A 19,761-nucleotide genomic window follows, 5' to 3' on the forward strand; every position below is an offset into this window, starting at 1 on the left:
AATAGCAATTTCACATCCCATCAATTGGTCAGCCTGCCAATGGGAGTTCATCTGAAACTCTGCTGCAAGTATTCACACTGGCACAAAGTCATGTTCATGAATAACTCCTGAGCTCACTGACCTCTGCTGGCTCCCAGTCTGGCAATGTTTCAATTACATATTCATATTCTGGTTTCAGATCTCTCCTTGGTCTTGTTCCTCACTCTGTGTGTGACCTCCTCTTGTCACACAACACTCCAACGTCACTATGCTTCTCCAATTCTGTATCTGGCTCAAACCTGATTATAATCTCTTCACTATTCATTGCTGTTTCTGAGCTCTGAGCTCTGCAATTACCTCCATGAACATCTTTACCTCTCCCCCTCTCTCTTCTTTCCAAAGTGCCTTAAAAACTTCAAAGATTTTGGTCATCAATTCTCATATTTCCTTTTATATCTCACTATCAAAAATAAGTTCATGCCCTTGCTAATCATCCAGAAAAATATTGTTTTAAAGATGTGAATGTATTTTTTTTCATTAGCAACATGGCTTTCCTGATAAGAGACATTAATTGCAGCTCAGAGCAGGCAAAGATTAAAAATGCTGTAGGAACGGTGTTACTGCAGTGTTTGACATTTTGTTGTCTATCCCAGTTCACTCTTCAATCGGTTCTAGTGAAGCCTCTTCCTGAACCCCTGTAATACGCCTTGTGAATGTGTTCTCAGTGTCCTCAGCACACACCATGTCTCTGGAATGAATGATCAGGGGATATGTTTAAGCTAATGAAAGTCAATCAGTGATACATCCTGCATCAAGAAGTTTTAGCTATCAGTGAGACTAAATGAATGGCTCAGTAACACTGCTTCAGTTAATGTGGCAGTGCTCACAGTAAACTATAAGTTATAACACATTCCTTCAGTGTACTTCACTGCTAAAGAAGTTACAGTTTACACACAGGAGTGTAATCTCCAAAATACATAACACAAGTTAAATATATTTTCAAAAATGCTATGTGTTAAAGGAAAATCTCAATAAAATCAGACATTAACCTGGTTCAATATTGTTTAAAATCAGGAAGAATTTCTTCAACATTTCTTTGTTATCTTCACAGAAACTTTCTGCCGCTTGCACATCAGCTCCTGATTGGGATCCATTCTTGAAACAACACAAAGGGGAAAGATATGGAGACAGAGCTGATTCTGCCCAACTCTCAAACTCTGTGCAACTTCTGGCCACACCAGAGATGTGAACGTTTATGGGGATATTTCTGTTTGATTTGTAAACGATGGATCTGAAATTTTATTGTTGTGATGATGCACACCACTGTAACTCCAGGAAGGATGTTCAGAAACTCAGCCAGGTGTAACACCAGCTGGCATCTCCTCTGTCAACAGCAAACATGGGCATTAATTTGGAGCAGGGTGGAGTGTGGTGGAATTACTGAGCATTACGTTTCCTGTATCATGAGTTCTTTGACATGAGCTGAGGCTCCTGCCTAAGACCTCGTGCTAATATATGGGATTCCAGTGACTGTTCCTCTCTCCCTAATGTTGCCCAAGTTTCTACATTAAATAACAAAACCCACCTTAAAATAAAAGTTGTCCAATCAAAGCCAATCCATTCCCTAAGTTCCACTTTCATGCATCTATCCTCTGCCATTCATGAACCATGAAACTTAAAATTATTCACTTTTCCCAAATCTTCAACCGTAATCTTTCCAGCTTCACTCTAATCCCTTTCCATAGGCTCAAATGACAGTCCATATCTTGGGTCTTTGATCTGCTGACCTTGACGTGCCCATTATCCAGTGCTTTTCTCTTCTTGTTCAGATACCTATTCATATTATGATCACCTCCTCTCTATAGCTCAGTGTTCTGTCAAGTATGATTAAACATGGACCTTCCCAGCTCCTTTATACATTTAGAAAATCCTCAACAGAGAGAGTGAGGGGCTCTGTGGTAGTTTGGTACAACCTAATTTTGACTTTGAAAATTACATGCCCCATGAATGTTCTAGTACTGTTCATTTGTAAAAATGTATTCACAGGATGTGGGTGTCACTAGATGTGCCCGCATTTATTGCCCATCCCTAGTTGCCCTTGAGAAGATGGCGCTGCCTTGAACTGCTACAGTTCACTGCAAATGCCATTCACAACTGAGTTCCAGGGCACTGAGCTGGTGACTCTGAATGAACAGTGGGCGATATGGTCAGAATGTGAGTGGCTTGGAGAGGAACTTGCAGGTGGTGGTTTTGTCCATGCTTTGGAATCTTTGTTCAGAAACACATCATAAAAATACTATATTCATTTGACTTGACACTGAGATGGACACAGAGACACAGAATTCAGTTTGCAGTTCAACTTGATTTTATTAACAATGTTCCTTAATAAAACACAATATTAGCATTCCCCAAATTCCCATAATATTTACTCTCCATCAACCTCGATCCATCTGAGACAGGATGTTGCCCACGATGATCCATGTGTTTGAGCTGGGCTTTGGAATATCCTACCTCTCCAACAGAGGGCCAGCTCTCTTCCATGAAGTTGGGTTTTTCACGTCAGGGGCAATTTTCTTCTAGGTCTTTATGGGTTGCTGCATGATCTTCTGTCTTAGTCTTCACTGCAAAACTTCCCTGATAATCTTCACTGTGAGTCTTCACTGAGAGGATGGTGACCACGTGTTCTTATCCACCGTTGCCCGAGATCTTCCAGAATGTTCTGTGGCCAATCGGATCATGAGCTGGGTTCAAAGCATCCAAATGATTCACACCCACACCCTTCACTGTTGCCATGCCAGGGAAGTGTAAAGTGCACATCCTCAAGCACCAGTTGGAAGTCAAGGTGCCAGAAAGTCTAATTGATACTTTACCGTACACCATCCTCAGGCTGTTTGTAATTGGTTTCCCCTTAATTTTTGTGACCTCTTTGACCTTGGTTGCCACGGTTCTCTGTAGTCAATAGCTGCAGGCTGCTGATTAATTTACTTTGGCCAATTTTCTGTTAGGCCTGATTTCTCCAGCTGTGGGTCAATTTAGAATATCCAATTTTGGGTGCATGGTCCACAGTCTCTCCTGCTGATCCCTTGAAAGGTCTAGCAGAAATAGGATCAGAGGTTCATAACACACTCTCATGCAGGAACATACCAAGTCTCCAATGGAGGTAACCTATCTTCCTGAGTGTTTGAGTTCTCCATTGTCCAATGACAACAATGCCCAATACACCAACTACCATCTTACACACATTAATAAGCTTAACAACTCTATATTCAAGTAACCAAATATATGTGATGATGCTGACATTTTAACAAGGTTAGTTTGTCCTTGGAGTTTTTTTAAGATAGGTCATAAAGGCAGAGGTGCCGAAATGTCTGGGAAAGAGCCTAGTTTAATAATGGCAGGGAGTGACAGTTATCTCACAGTTCAGATTTTTTTCTAGTTTGGTAGTTATAGCAATGAGAGGTTGCTTGCAGTGGAGAAAGGTTCCAAGCTTCAGCAGATGGTTCCTGACTGGCTTTCTCTCAGAAATCTCTTTGGAAGTTGCTGCAGAGATGAAAGGTTCCATGCTTCAGCAGATGCTCCCTGGCTGATGTCCCTCTCTGAAGTCTCTCCTGCCTGTAAGAAGCTGTGTTTGAATTTACTTTTTGCCAAGGAGTGTGTTTTTGGGATGTCACGGGAATTGGAACAGCTCCTTAGTTAAATTATGGTATTGAGTCAGTTGAGTTTTCAAGTAAAGTTATTCTAAAGTCTGTTTTCTTTTGTTCATGTTTCAACTGTGGTGTTTAAATAATTCTGTTTTACTTAAAACCAAGTGGTTTGACCAATTGCATCACATATGGAATATCCACTTCACATCTACTTTTAAACAAGAAAAAGTTAGGATCCAGACTACCCTCTCAGATAATGCCGCCATTTCCCACCTCAAAGACTTGTCGCCGATTTTGATTTGGTGTATTGATTGGGATCCTCAGTACCATCACCACGGCCTTTCCTGGATCCCCCGAAATCATCACTAAACCAAATCGTGGTCAATTGCCATAATTGACTATGTGAAATATTGGGACAATGCTTCCTGTGGAATAAGTGTTCTGTCCATTCATTGCGGATCCATGATGGGTCCGGCTTGGCCTGCCCAATGTTCCTCCTCAACTGATTTGCTCATCCCCTGGTCACAGATGCAGCACAGCCTGCTGGTTGTCACACCCAACCATTATGGATTTCTTGGGATGGACCCAAAAAATACCATCCTCATACTTGCCTGCCTCCAGTGCGGCAAACCACAGAGAGCCAGGTGCGGGGGAGAGGGCTCTGGCTATTGGGAACTTGCTCCTCCAACTTGTCACGGTGGGAGCATTGGAATGACTGCCTTCGTAAAGGGATTTTTAAAGATTCATTCACGGGATGATGGCATCAATGGCTCAATGAGCACTGATTGCCCATCCCTAATTGTTAAGAGTCAACCACATTGCTATAGGCATGGAGTCACATGTAGGCCTGACCTGGTAAGGATGACAGTTTCCTTCCTTAAAGGACATTAGTGAACTAGATGGGTTTTTCCTGACAATCAACAATAAATTCATGGTCATCATTAGACTTAATTCCAGATATTTATCAAATTCAAATTCCGTCATCTGTTGCAGCGGAATTCAAACCCAGGTCCCCAGAACATTACCTGGGTCACTGGATTAACACTACAGTGATAATACCATTCGACTATTGCCTTCCCCTGTTGTTCATGTCTCTGTGATAAAGCCAGGACACTTTGTTGGGTGGACAGTCCCTAACCATCCTTTTTTCTTCAGGGCTGCTACACACTGAGGCCCTGTCTGTACTGGCCATAATTGGTGGGGCCAGCTGCGGTTCTGTTCCTGAGGGAGAGGCCTCAGGAGGGACAGTGTTCCCGGGCAGTGTCCAGGATCCTCCTATGGATCGAAAACTGGGGCTGGTCCTCAATCGGGATCAGGAATTTGGATTGGCTCTGGATCAATGACTGGTCTGGGTCTGGATCAGGACCACGGTTAGGGTAGACTTTCCCCAGTTCCCCTCGCTGAAGGTCCACTCCCAGTGTATCTCCAGGCTCATTCTTCCATTACCTCCCAGTCTATCCCGTAATCACTGTCCTCATCTGATTCCATTGTTGCAAATGTACCTTCTGCACAGAAAGTTGGCACATAATTTTGTCAATCTCAACTGGCATTTCAGCTGGTCCACAGTGTGCGCTGTTTTCTTTACCTGCCTGACTCTAATGGGTTTTGTATTTCTCTGTCAGCTCCCCCCTCAACCTCCATCTTTCTAATGAAAATAATCCTCATCTACTCAACCTCTCTTCAGAGGTAACGCGGTCCATACCAGACAACATTCTAGTGAACCTTCTCTGCACCCTCTCCAACGTATCCATATCCTTTTGGTAATGTGGCGACCAGAACTATATGCAGTATTCTAAATGTGGCCGAACCAAAGTCTTATATAACTGTAACAGGACCCACAAACTCTTGTACTCAATACCCCATCTGATGAAGGAAAGCATCCTATATGCCTTCTTGACCACTCTGTTGACCTGCATTGTCACCTTCAAGGAACAATGGACATGAACACCCAGATCTCTCTGTATATCAATTTTCCCCAGAGATTTTCCATTTACCATATAGTTCTCTCTTGAATAGGATCTTCCAAAATGCATCACCTTGCATTTGCCCAGATTGAACTCCATTTGCCATTTCTCCGCCCGACTCTCCAATCTATCTATATTCTGCTGTATTCTCTGACAGTCTCCTTCACTATCTGCTACTCCACCAATCTTAGTGTCATCTGCAAACTTGCTAATCAGACCACCTATACCTTCTTCCAGATCATCTTTGTATAACACAAACAACAATGGTCCCAACACAAATCCCTGTGTAACACTACTGGTTGCAGGTCTTCATTTTGGGAAAATCTCTTCCACTGCTACTGTCTGTCTCCTGTTGCCCAGCCAGTTCTCTGTCCATCCAGCTGGTACACCCTGGATCCCATGCGACTTCACCTTATCCATCTGCCTACCATGGGGAACCTTGTGAAACACCTTACTAAAGCCCATATATATGACAGCTACAGTCCTTCCCTCATCAATCAATTTTGTCACTTCCTCAAAGAATTCTGTTAAGTTAGTAAGACATGACCTTCCCTGCACAAAACCATGTTGCCTATCATTGATAAGCCTATTTTCTTCCAAATGGGAATAGATCCAATTTTTCAGTATCTTCTCCAGCAACTTCCCTAACACTGACTTCAGGCTCATTGGTCTACAATTACCTAGATTATCCGTGCTCTCCTTCTTAAACAAAGGGACAACGTTAGGAATTTTCCAGTGCTCCGGGACCTCACCCATGTTGAAGGATGCTGCAAATATATCTGGTAAGGCCCCAACTATTTCATCTCTTGCTTCCCTCAGTAACCTGGGATAGATCCCATTCAGAACTGGGGACTTGTCCAACCTGAATGCCTTTTAGAATACGTAACACTTCCTCCCTCCTTATGCCAACTTGACCTAGAGTAATCAAACATCTATTCCTAACCTCAACATCCGTCATAGCCCTTCTCCTCGATGAATACCAATGCAAAGTACTCATTAAGAATCTCACCCATTTTCTCTGACTCCACGCAAAACTTTCCTCCTTTGTCCTTGAGTGGGCCAACCCTTTCTCTAGTTACCCTCCTGCTCCTTATATATGAATAAAAGGCTTTGAGGTTTTCCTTAAGCCTGTTTGCAAAAGATATCTCATGACACCTTTTAGCCCTATTAATTCTTCATTTCACACTGGTCCTGCAATCCCGGTATTCATCCAAATGCTTTGTCTGTCTTCAGTTGCCTCAACCTTATGTAAGCTTCCTTTTTCCTCTAAGCTCATCTCACAATTTCATCTGTCATTCCTAAACTTCTGATTTCTATTCCTCATTTTCACAGGAACATATCTCTCCTGCAGTCTAATCAACCTCTCTTTAAAAGCCTCCCAAATATCAAATGAGGATTTACCCTCATCCAGCTGCTCCCAATCTTCATTCACCAGCTCCTATCGAATTTTGTTACGGTTGGCCTTCCCCCAGTTTAGCGCTCTTCCTTTAGGACCACTCTCGTCTTTGTCCATGAGTATTCTAAAACATACGGAACTGTGATCAGTACTCCCAAAGTAATCTCCTACTGAAACTTCAACCACTTGGCCGGGCTCATTTCCCAACACCAGGTCAAGTATGGACCCTTCCCGAGTTAGACTATTTACATACTGTTCGAGAAAACCCTTCTGGATGTTCCTTCCCAATTCTGCTCCCTCTAGGTGAATCCCAGTCAATGTTGGGAAAATTAAAATCTCTTATCACCACCGCCCTGTTGCTCCGCATCTTTCCATAATCTGTTCACATATTTAGACCTCTATCTCTGTTAGGAGGCCTGTAGTACAGCCCCAACATTGTTACCGCACCCTTCCTATATCTGAGGTCTGCCCATATTGCCTCACTGCTCGAGTCTTCTATAGTGCCCTCCTTCATCACAGCTGTGATATCCTCCCTGACCAGTAATGCAACTCCTCCACCCCTTTTACCTCCTTTTCCATCCCGCCTGAAGTATCAATGTCCTGGGATATTAAGTTGCATAATAGCAATAACATCATACTCCCAAGTACTACTCCAAGCCCAAAGTTCATCTGCCTTACCTACTACACTTCTTGGATGAAAACAAATGCACCTCAGGCCACCAGTCCCTTCATCATCTGGTCGCTGCCAACTTTTAGCCTGAGTTACGTTGACATCATTATCTAGTTCCTTCCAAGCTTCAGTTACAAGCTCCTTACTGTACACTAACCTCCTCGTTTGGTTCCCAACCCCCCCCACATTTGTTTAAACACTCCCCATAAGTGTTAGCAAAAGCACAAATCCGGCCCAAGTGTAGATTACTCCTCTTACAATTGAATCCCCTTTGACCATAGCCCTTCCACTCTTTTTCCCGCCCTTCTATTCAGCAGAGTCAGCCATGGTGCCATGAACCGGGCCACTGCTGCCTTCCCCTGGTGAGCCATCTCCCCCAGCAGTATCCAAACCTGTTTTGGAGGGAGATGACCACAGGGGGCACCTTCACTGCCTTCCTGCTCTTTCTCTGTGTTTTGGTCACCCATTCCCTTTCTCCGTCAGCAATCCAAATCTACGGTGTGACCAGTTCACTAAATGTGCTATCCATGACCCCTTCAGCATTGTGTATGCTCCAAAGTGAGTCCATCCGCAGCTCCAGAGCTGTCATGCAGTCTAACAAGAGCTGCAACTGGACACACTTCCTGCACATGAAGGAGTCAGGGACATCAGCCGTGTCCCTGAGCTCCCATATTGAATTAAAGGAGCATAACATGTCTCTGGGATCTCCTGCCATTTTTACTCTGAAACTTAACTTAGTCTTAACTTAGGTAAACAAAAAAAGAAAGAAAAGTTTTTATCAATTACACGATTAAAAAAAAGAAAATCCTTATCATATCAACTATAGAGACCATTCCTTTGGTTAGAGGAGGAAGGTGGGGGGAGACACTAGACGTGTCATGTCTCAGGTTCAGCCACGGCCCAAATTTAATCAGTTCACTCACCTTCCCAGAGTGCAATTCAACCGCTCCTACTCAGCTCCTCATTCTCTCTTGCTCCTCCCAAAAATGGAAGTTGAAGCTTGAGGTAAGTACCTTTTAAATGGGAAATTTACCTTCCTGGAAGCAAGAGAAGAGTTTGCTGTGCCTTTGGCAATGATCTTTGCATTCTCATTGTCCACTGGAGTAGTGCCATTGGAGGGGGCAAATTTTATTCCCTTGTTCAAGAAGGGTAAAGGGATAATCCTGGGAATTACAGATCGGCCAGTCCTACGTCTGTGGTGGGCAAATTATTGGAGTGGATTTTGAAAGGCAGAATTTATGATTACTTGGAAAATCATTGCTTGATTAGAGATAGTCAGCATGGCTTTGTGATGGGCAGGTCATGCCTCACAAACCAGATTGAACTCTTTGAGGATGTGACAAAACACATTGATGAAGGCAGAGCAGTAGATGTGGTGTATATGGATTTTAGCAAGGTATTTGAGAATGTTCTGCATGGTTGGCTCACTCAGAAAGTCTGGAAATCTGGCTGAATGGGTACAGAATGGGCTGGCTTACAGAAGACAGAGTTTGGTGGTAAATGGAAAGTATTCAGCCTGGAGCTTGGTGACCAGTGGTGTTCCGCAGGGATTGGTTCTGGCACTTCTGCTCTTTGTGATTTTTATAAATGACTTAGATGAGGAAGTAGGAGGGTGGGTTACTAAGTTTGCCAACAACACAAAGGTTGGTGGAGTTGTGGAAATTGTGGAGAACTGTTGTAGGTTGCAACAGGACATTGACAGGATGCAGAGCTGGGCTGATAAGTGGCAGATGGAATTCAACCATGAAAATTGTGAAGTGATTGACTTTGGAAGGTTGAATTTTATGGTGGAATACAGGGTTAAATGCAGGATTATTTGCTGTGTGGAGGAACAGAGGGATCGCATGTCCATAGATCCCTCAAAGCTGTTACCCAAGTTGATAAGATTGTTAAGAAGGTGAATGGCATGTTGTCATTTGCAGGGAGATTGAGTTTACGAGCCCCAAGGTAACGCTGCAGCTCTATAGAGCCCTGGTTAGACCACAGGAGGAATATTGTGTTCAGTTCTGGTCATCTCATGAGAGAAAGGATGTGGAAGCCTTAGAGAGGGTGCAGAGGAGATTTACCAGGATGCTGCCTGGATTGGAGCGCATGTCTTATGAAGAAATATTGAGGGAGCTAGGACTTTTCTCATTGGAGCAATAAAGGATGAGAGGTGATCAAGATGAATGGAGGCATACATACAGTGGATAACCTGAGACCTTTTCCCAGGGCGAAAATGGCTATCAGGAGGGGGCATAATTTTAAGGTGATTGTGGTTTCTGTAGTCCCAGCTTTAGCTTCTCCCTCATCACCTCTCATTGCATTGATGAAGATGGATTTCTCTGAGTCTGCTTCTCCCATCACTGCGATGTTCATTGCTCTGCAAGTCCTCGCTTTCTCCATTGTTCAGACCTTGAGAATCTTCTGTATCAGTGGTTTAACGTATTATCCAAATCATCAACATTTTTCTGTATCAGGGATTTAAGTTCATCCCTTTCCTAATTAGACTTCAGTTTCTTGAGCTCTTCCTCACTGAAGAATGTACAGTACAAAAACTGTTCTCTGAAATAAAACATTTTAAATGATGTTTTTCACTTTAGTATTCGGCACATTGTCACATTCTCAAAGCACCCTCAAGGTCTCACAACAAATAATGAGATGAATGAAGTGTTTATTCATCTCTGCCTGAAGGTAGCCATTCTTCCTTTGACTCACAGACTCCTTAGATCGTGGCCTTGAGTTAACCTGGCTAAGGAGAAACATCTGCTCTTCCTCAAGACTGTAGCAACTGTTCCTCATTCAACAACCCAGTTTATTCCTCCCCACTTGTTCTCTCAGCATCATCATATAGTCTCTCCTCAGACTGATCAAACTTTGCAAAGTGGCTGTCTCTCCACTTCACATATGTGAGGCTCAGCTGTAACGAGAGGTTTGGTGAAGGGAGATCAGTGTGAAGCATAAACTGAGAGTGCTGGTCCATGCAGCTGCTCCTCCTCTACCGAGGAAAGGAAAAAACTAGAGGTTTCCAGTAATACTGCTGCTTGGAATAACCAGGGCATTGTAGGATGGGGTAGTTTACGAAAGGGTGGTTTACTGTCACCGTCACTATCTGGAGATCAGCACCATGACCACCACTCCCCGTTCCCCACTCACAAGTTCTCAAACTACAGACTGCTTCTCTCCTGCATTTACTGCTGTTAAGTCCAAAGGCATCTAAGCCAATTAACGACAAGCATGGGAGCCAAACGTCCTGTGATTGGATCCACCCAACATGCAAGCCTGTTCTGACATGGGTTGCTTTTAGCACTGTCATCCATTCCCACCCACTCCGAGGCCCATTATTATTGTTTGGGTACATTCAACACAGCTAAACCATTCTCTCACTCTTGGCTCTTATTAGCTCTTAGTCAGCTTTTGTTGGTTTGCTATCCATAATCTCCAGGATTTCCCATCACATTCATCTCTCTCTCTCTCTCTCTCTCTCTCTCTCTCTCTCTGGGCTCTCTGGCCCCACCTATTGTCTCACCTCGCCCTTGCACTACTCCTCCTCCCAGCTTCAAATTCAGAATAAATATCAGTTCTGAGGTAGACTCAATGGACTCAAATCCTGAACTGTGCTTTCTTCTCACAGATACTGCCAGGCTTATTGAACTTCTCCAGCAATTTCTGGTTTTGTTTGATTGGGAGGAGCAGTAAGTAGCGGGAAAACGATGATGATGCATCATCGTGAAATGTGGAGACACTTGTCTCTGGGAATCTGGAAAGCAGAGATTTGGAGATTGAAAATTATTCTCATCTCTGAAAATTAATTCTTGTGCACTTAAAAAAAGGTCCTGCAGAGACTGTGATCACACTCCCAGAGGTACATGTATCCCTCTTTGAGAAACACTGCTTTATGTGATAATGGTCTACATGAGTTGGTAGGGATGGAGTGTTTACTCAATGACAGGCTAAAAGTGAATACAATTGGAGTGACCTCATCCTTTGCTGACAGATGCTGTTTGATGCAGGCAGACGTATGATGACAGTGTCAAAAAAATGGTAACAGAATTGAAAAATAAGTTTGCCTTCTAATAAATATTTATGTTGTGCTTTCTGTAAAATGGAGTAAAACTATAACTACCTATTAGAAATATGACTTGGCAGGAAATGGTGCTTGGGTGAATGCAACTATGAAAATTACTAAATCTTAGATGATCAGACCAAGAACACCATCAATTTTTATTTCACAGTTTAAAAAAAAACCTATAGTCATCCATTTCAGTCATGGTGCTGTTGTTATGAATCAAGCAGGAAGATCCCAGAGAAGGGACTTGATATGGGAACTGAATCCATCAATATCATTGAGGAACTCAGACATTTCTGACCACAGGAAGAATGAGCTGAATTGCCAGCTGAATATGCTGGATGGCTTGATGACTTATTTGTTCATGGGACATGAGTATCACTGGCCAGGCCAGCTTTTATTTTCCCTTCATAACTGACTTTGAGGATGTGGTGCTGAGAACTGTTGTAGTCCTTGAAGTGAAGATACACCCACAATGTCATTAGGATGGGAATTCAGCATTTAGACTCAGTGACAGTGAAGGAATGTTGATATATTTCCAAGGTAGGATGGCGAGTGGCTTAGAGGAAAACTTGCAGGTGATGGTGTTCCCATGTATCTGCTACCCTTGCCCTTCTAGATGGAAATGGTTGTGGGTTTGGAAGGTACTGTCTAAGGAGCCCAAGTGAATTACTGTGGAAGATACATTGTATGGCCATTGAGATTCAATAGTGAACCCAATGAGTGCTGATGGAATGCCAAATCAATTCTATTCAAATGATTCTAGAAACACAACAAATACCTTTATTGTGTTTTGATTGAAGAGAATGGACTAAGTGCAGAAAATGTGTGTAAAACTAAATTAGGTCTTTTTAAATTCCCCCTTTTTAAATCTCATTTACAGCCAGACCAACTGTTCCATCAAACACTGATCAGGGACCCCTTCACTAAAATGGATGGGGAATGTTTCCAGGACTAAATGTGCAAAAGAAATATTGTACAATAGAATTCCTCAAAAAATCATGACTAAAAAACCCTTTACTATATCAGGCACAGCATTGACTCACCGGATTGATGGAGTCCCAAACGCAACCATCACCACTCTCTGTGCGTTCTCTGTCAGATCGTCCAATGCAGTATTCAGAAGCTTGTTAGTTGTAAGAAAAGATGGATGTTCTCCAAAGTCTGGATTGGTATTGACAGTCAGCTCAGGTGCTGATGCAATGACAGCAGTAGCACGCCAGGCCAATCCGTTTATTATGTCTTCAGTTATTTCCCCCCCAACCAGGGGAGTTGTCATCACTGCTTTCAGATCCTCCACAGGCTTCCCTACACTATTGGCCAGCCTTTGAAGAGAGACATCATCCAGACCCATACATTTACGTAAGTATATTATTGCTCCAGTCAGAATCCCAAAGTTATGAGTAAGGGAGAATCCAGGAACTACTTTGTAACGTATTGCCAACCTTCGGAGTCGCTTCTTCAGCTCTGTTCTTTTCTTCTCAACAATCTCTGAGTTTAGGTTTTGGAGCACCAGTATAAAGTCACTTTTTATATTCAGAAGATCATCCTCAAGAGTTTTATTTAAACAAATAAAGTCATACAGATTCAGATCAAAGTTTGATATCAGGAATACTCTGGGTGATGGGATCCCTGCCTCTTGCAGCTTGCTGACACAGTTATTCCTGATCTTCTCCAATGTTTCCACTTCATTAAAATTCCATGAGTACTTCCTCATTGCATCAAGATCATTGTCAATTTTAGAGTAAACAAAATAGAAATTCTTCCCCAACCGTTTAATCTCATTGGCGAGTTTTATATCATTCTCTGTGACTCGACAGGCTGAGATAATGATGATAAAATCATATTTTGCAAAGTTAATTACCCTCACATACCGCTCCACCATTTGAATATGTTGAATTCCAGGTAGGTCCCAGAAACAAACATTCGGCAGGTTGGGGTGTGAGTATGAGGTTGGCTCCATTGTGGTTTCTGTGGTTCCGGTTTTAGCTGCGCCCTCATCATCATCTTGAAGTCCTCTCATTGCATTGATGAAAGTGGATTTCCCAGAGCCTATTTCTCCTGCCACTGCAATGTTCAGCCCTGTATTGTCCAGATCATCTAACTTCTTCTGTATCAGTGGTGTCACCTCTTTCATCCCACCAGCGTCATAAGCAGAATTTAGTTTGTTGAGTTCTTCCTTACTGAACAATGATGAATTTGAAGTTTGAGCCATCTGATCACTGACAAAATAAATACAAAATGTTTTACACCAGACTAAAAGAACTTGTATTAACATAACTCATTGTCACATTCGTGAAACCTCAACACAGACATTACATAAGCCAACTATAATCCCACACTAAACTCATCCCACCTGCCTGCACTTGGCCCATAACCCTCCAAACCTTTCCTATTCATGTACTTATCCAAATGTCTTTTAAACTTTGTAACTGTACCCGCATCCACCACTTCTAGAATTTCATTCCACATGCAAACTACTCTCCTTGTAAAAACATTGCCCCTCAAGTCCTTTTTAAATCTTTCTCTTCTCACTCTAAAAATATGCTCCATAGTCTTGAAATCCCCTACCATAGGGAAAATACACCTTCCATTCAACGTATAGACAATTCTCATGATTTTAAAAACCTCTACCAAGTCACCCCTCAACCTCCCACGCTTCAGTAAAAAACGTTTGTGTCTTTAGGTCCACAGCAATGGTGGTAACTCTTACATGCCCTCTCAAATGCCCTCTCAGTTCTGAAGAAGAGTTACACCCAAAATGTCAACTTCTCCACCTCCTGATGCTGCCTGGCTTGCTGTGTTCTTCTAGCCTGCTGCCTGTCTACTTTGGATTCCAGCATCTGCAGTCTTTTTGTTTCTCTCAAATGGCCAAACAAACCACTCAATAAATGAGCAGTTAGGAATGGACAACAAATGTTGGCCACAGCCCTTGAAAGAACAAAATAAATACAGCTGATTGGGCAGCTAGCAAGATCCCTTACTTAGTAACGAGATCAAGGAGCAACGTTTTTTCCTTTATTTGCCATGATGTTATTGAATGGCAGAGCAAACTCAAAGAGCTGAAAAGCCCACTCCTGCTCCTATTTCAATGTTTCTGTGAGGTTAATAGAAGTACATGTGCTGTAGAATGGCCAGTTACATGTGATGCCACAGAGCAATTGGACAGTGTCACAATGACAGGCTGTGCTGGAACAGGAGACACAATACAAGGAGTTTCTTGACCAACCTGGAGCTGGCTCCTCCCATCCTCCTTCTGTGCCTCTCACTGCTTTCCCCGTCTAACTGCCCAGTGATTCCAGAGAGCTCTCCTCAGAAAGCGGGGAGGGGCCAGAGGATCGTAGCTCCTCCCACGATGTCACTTCTTTGTCTTTGGTTGTGTTTGGTTTTCTCCTGTTAGAGCGAAGTAGAGAGTGTGAGTGGCAGGACTTTATTCATCAACAGATAAAGTACAAGACTGGTGTGAGGAACCCCCGACCTTAATCAGAGTGAGGACAGAGACAAACAATCTGGAAAATACATCCTGGAGCTTTTTACATTTTTACCCAGTCAGAGAGTGAGGAGAAGAGTGAGATGTGTGTTTTTTCCTCCACTTCTCAGGGAAATAACTTCTGATGCGGAACAGCAAGGGAAAGCTGAGCAGAAATGGAAAATGTGGGGCCAGGTTTTCCTGTGCAGAAAATGTTGCCTAAACAAGCACACCATTGTCTGGGTTTTATGTGCATCCGCCTTGTCTGTTTTCGGGGATGGTCATGTAAAATAGAGTAGGTACCCTGCCCTTCTTGTCACCATCTTCCCACAAATCGTCAAGCTTAAGCCCGTCAAATGGGGTAGGGCCAGGTAATAACATCAGCAGCCCACCCACCATTGTTGAATAAATGGGTCAATACTAGTGAAGGTGCAAAAGAGATCTTTGGTTTTGCATTAATTGCTGCTTAAGTGCCTAAATCAGAGGAAGATAAGTAGGAGGCTGGAAGAACACGGCAAGCCGGGCAGCATCAGGAGGTGGAGAAGTTGACGTTTCGGGTGTAACCCTTCTTCAGGACTCACCTTGAACTCTACCTTGTATTCCAGCATCTGCAGTTTTTTTTGTCTCTAACTAAGTACCTGAATGAGCAGTCAGAAGGCAACACAGTCACTGGATCTTCCTGCTATGGATTTAATTCTTTACACAGAGTGTTGTGAGAGCATGGAATGCGTTGCCAGCAGCGTTGTGGAAGCAAGGTCATTGGGGACATTTAAGAGACTGCTGGACATGCATTTGGTCACAGAAATTTGAGGGTGTATACATGAGGATTAGTGGTTGGCACAACATCGTGGGCTGAAGGGCCTGTTCTGTGCTGTACTGTTCTATGTTCCATGTTCTATTAATTAGGATAATTATGCGGAGGTGGTGGGATCTGCACCATCAGTGTTCTACCTGATTAAAACCCTCCATCCCCACCAACATGGAGGAGAACATTAAATCCTGTCCTGTGACTGTGTTTAGCTATCCTTGGAGGATGAGACTGGGTAGTTAATCTTCGGTAACACAGAAAAGAAGGAGGCATTAATATTTTGTCTCAGTTTTCACTGTGGAGGACATGAATGCCATCCCAGTACAGCAGATAATGCCGAGATTATAGAAAAGGAGAAATTTAAAACAATCATCATCATAACACTGAACAAATTATTGGGATTGAAGGCAAACAAGTCATAGCCAGATGGCCTACATCCTGTGGTCTTAAAGAAAGTGGCAGTGGAGATAGTGACTCCACTGGTTACAATATTCCGAAATTCCCTACAAGTTGGAAAATTCCAGTTGACTGGAAAAATGCTAATACAATGCCATTATTCTAAAAGTGGGTACTTAGTTTAACGTCTGCCATCGGGAAATTGTTAGAATCCATTATTTAGGAAGTAATAAAGAAAGTCAAACCGCAGTCCATTGCATGGATTTATGAAGGGTAAATCATGTTTGACTAATTTGCTAGTGTTCTTTAAAGATATAATTAAAACAGTGCATAATGAGAATCCTGTAGGTGTAGTACACCTGGACTTTGAGAAGGCATTTGGTAAGATACCAAACAATACACAGGGTAAGATCACATGGGGTTGGGGTAATGTATTAGCTTAGAGGATAGAGCTATAGGGCGAGGCTGAATAGACTGGGGCTACAGGCTGAGAGGTGACCTTACAGAAGTTTATAAAATCATGAGAGGCATGGATAGCGTGAATAGCCAAGGTCTTTTTCTGTGGGTTTTGGAGTCCAAAATTAAAAGACATAGATTTAATTTGAGAGGGGAGAGATTTAAAAGGAAACTAAGGGAAAACCTTTTCACATACAAGGTGGTGCATGTATGGAACAAGCTGCCAGAGGAAGTGGTGGAAGCAGATACAATTACAACATTTAAAAGACATGATGGGTACATGAATACAAAGAGTTTAGAGAGATATGGGTCAAATGCTGACAAATAGGATTAAGATATCTAGTCAGCATGGACTAGTTGGACTGAAGGGTTTGTTTCTGTGCTATATAACACTATGACTCTATAACTCTATAATATAGATTCAGGAATATTGTAAAATGGCTATTGTTCATGCAATGGAATCAAACAGTAATATAAGATTACATTGTTGCTTTATGTCTCACAGTCAATCATCAGTACACCTTTCAGACATGTAATGGGTGGCATGGTGGCACGGTGGTTAGAACTGCTGCCTCACAGCGCCAGAGACCCGGGTTCAACTCCCGCCTCAGGTAACTGTCTGTGTACAGTTTGCACATTCTCCCCGTGTCTGCGTGGGTTTCCTCCGGGTGCTCCGGTTTCCTCCCACAGTCCAAAAATGTGTAGGTTAGGTGAATTGGCCATGCTAAAAATTGCCCGTAGTGTTAGGTGTAGGGGAATGGGTCTGGGTGGGTTGCTCTTTGGAGGGTCGGTGTGGACTGGTTGGGCTGAAGGGCCTGTTTCCACACTGTAGGGAATCTAATCTAATCTAAAAAAAAGCCCACCTTGCCAGTGACGCTCATGCCCTATGAAAAAATATCAAAAAATTTTTGAAAGGGATAATTTCATCCTAACAGGGAAGGAGAGAAAATGTATGGGGACATTTGCCATTTTTGGTTTTGATATTTTCAGTGGATTTCTCCTCTGTGTATTGATGATAATGCCTCTTCATTGGAGAACAATCAGCTTGTTGTTAGACAACACTTCCTGTTTCAGTAACAGCATAGTCGCCAATATTTTATCAAAAGACTCATTTCTTTTCAAGAGGCAATTCTTGGGGTTTGTTTCTCATGTAAAACTTTCATGTCCAAACGAAACCTCCTGACTTTTCGAAATCAGTGCGTTAAACACAGCCAGAAGCTGCAGAGAAAAGCAGATGGAGATAGATGGAAATCATTCACAGTGATCTTTAATGTTGAGATGTCAGTTTGTTCATAATTGCTGAATATGATTCCCTCTCATCGTTTCACTAACTCCACACCACACCCCAACCCACCAGTTTGTTGTTTGATTCTTGGCCCTTACCTGTGCTGCTTCCTTGAAGAAGGAGAGCCCATCAGTGAAGCTCTCCCACTAATGTAGAGTGACTGCTCCTGCTGCTCTCTCCCACCAGCGGCACTGAGCAATTCCTGATGAAGGGTTTCTGCCCGAAACGTCGATTTTACTGCTCCTTGGATGCTGCCTGAACTGCTGTGCTCTTCCAGCACCACTAATCCAAAACCGAACAGAAACTGTTACACTCAGTCAGCTGACTACTGTACACTGTCCAATGAGAATCACACACAATGAATGCTCACTTACTGCCAGGTAGATTATATTTTTATAGTTTGTGACTCTCAGAACTCCGTATTTAGTGTCTGTTATGACTGGAGTAGAACCAATGAATTTGAAGCATTTTGTACAGTTACATTAAGGACTAAACTGAGGGATTGTGCATTCATCAAAACACCCCTTCAGTGGTGTACGTTGCATTTTGGTTCCATTAGAATCATACTGCACAGTCAGAAGCCATATTCTGCACTGTGTGACTATAATGACTTTACCACTCTTTCACTTATCTCCCTGTCTCTCTTTTCACTTCTCTCTTAGCAGAAAAGTATCAAGGGAGCAGTTTATCTACACAAAAAGGAACCTTTGCAAATACATACGCACCATTCTCAGTTAAAGCTACGATAGGCAACACCCTTTGCCAAACAAAGAGGTTAATCCTCAAGAACACCCCTTAACGGAATAGGACATATTTCATTGCACAGTCAATATTACTTTGTACATATATTCATATTGACAGTGAAGTATGACCAGCAGAGCTGAAAACTTTAAGCATAGAGAATCAGGAGGCAGAGTACGGAATGTGTGGGTGCGGATGAGGTAGGAGATAAACAATGACAGATATGAGGGAAAAGCCTCAGCTTTCTCTCATTATTACAAAATCATTCAAACTGCTGCTGTTTACAATTGCAGAGGATATGCAGCACCTCGGCTTTTATTGCTACTCTCCCTTTAAACCTTCAACCTCTACAAAGTATGTGGATAAGTACTTTAAATATCATAACATTCAAGTGTTCTTTTAATAGTAATTATGTTCTCGATGGGCCGAATGGGCTGTATGAATATATAAATCTCCGTGGTTGGTCGGATTTCCTCTGGTTATCAGGAACTCAAAGCCATTCGAACGATGGAATATGTTCAGTGTTCTCTGTTAAAGTAAAGTACACCACAAAATATACTGCAAATATCTTAAAATGCTTACAATTGCAGGGAACCCTTTCTGGACTTGTCCGAATATCAGACCAGAACAGGCCGCTAGCCGACTCTGTCACAACCTTCGGGTATTCATCAGAACCAGTTCCCTGAGGCATATTCCCCAATTGTTCTGAGTTTTGTTTTAAAGAAGCTATACATCCATGGGCCAATGGGCTGAGGAGTGGCAGATGGAGTTTAACTTAGATAAATGCGATGTTGTCCATTTTGAGAAAGCAAATCTTAGCAGGACTTATACACTTAATGGTAAGGTCCTAGGGAGTGTTGCTGAACAAAGAGACCTTGGAGTGCAGGTTTATAACTCCTTCAAAG

General features: G+C 42.7%; 1 protein-coding gene and 1 pseudogene across 2 annotated transcripts; one reads left to right on the plus strand and one right to left on the minus strand.

Moving 5' to 3' along the window:
- The window catches only part of LOC140495630 (sodium- and chloride-dependent neutral and basic amino acid transporter B(0+)-like), an 85,612-nt pseudogene extending 84,384 nt beyond the window's left edge, over positions 1-1,228 (plus strand).
- Positions 1,229-2,338: 1,110 nt separating this feature from the next.
- LOC140495768 (interferon-inducible GTPase 5-like) lies at positions 2,339-18,355 on the minus strand. 2 transcript variants are annotated; one of them, XR_011964094.1, is made up of 5 exons: positions 18,214-18,355; positions 14,931-15,094; positions 12,748-13,923; positions 6,989-10,197; positions 2,339-3,591 (listed from the first exon to the last, which is right to left on the minus strand). XR_011964094.1 is itself a non-coding variant. In XM_072594861.1 (4 exons), the coding sequence occupies exons 2-4, from the start codon at positions 14,948-14,950 to the stop codon at positions 10,134-10,136; spliced, it is 1,260 nt and encodes a 419-aa protein (XP_072450962.1). In that variant the 5' UTR covers positions 14,951-15,094; positions 18,214-18,355; the 3' UTR covers positions 2,339-10,133. The 2 variants fall into 2 exon arrangements, 1 of the variants encoding a protein (XP_072450962.1); XM_072594861.1 differs by having other exon boundaries at positions 2,339-10,197.
- Positions 18,356-19,761: the final 1,406 nt, after the last annotated feature.

The sequence above is a fragment of the Chiloscyllium punctatum genome, chromosome 25, assembly GCF_047496795.1.
Source record: "Chiloscyllium punctatum isolate Juve2018m chromosome 25, sChiPun1.3, whole genome shotgun sequence".
Classification (NCBI taxonomy): domain Eukaryota; kingdom Metazoa; phylum Chordata; class Chondrichthyes; order Orectolobiformes; family Hemiscylliidae; genus Chiloscyllium; species Chiloscyllium punctatum.

Bases quoted from the DNA above. Each gene is read 5' to 3' on its own strand.
- LOC140495768 (XM_072594861.1), bottom strand. From the start codon at position 14,950: ATGGGAGGAGCCAGCTCCAG. The intron at 13,924-14,930 runs GTTGGTCAAGAA...TTATTTTGTCAG, and splicing joins ATGGGAGGAGCCAGCTCCAG to TGATCAGATGGCTCAAACTT. The intron at 10,198-12,747 runs GTGAGTCAATGC...GTTTTATTTCAG, and splicing joins TTTGGGACTCCATCAATCCG to AGAACAGTTTTTGTACTGTA.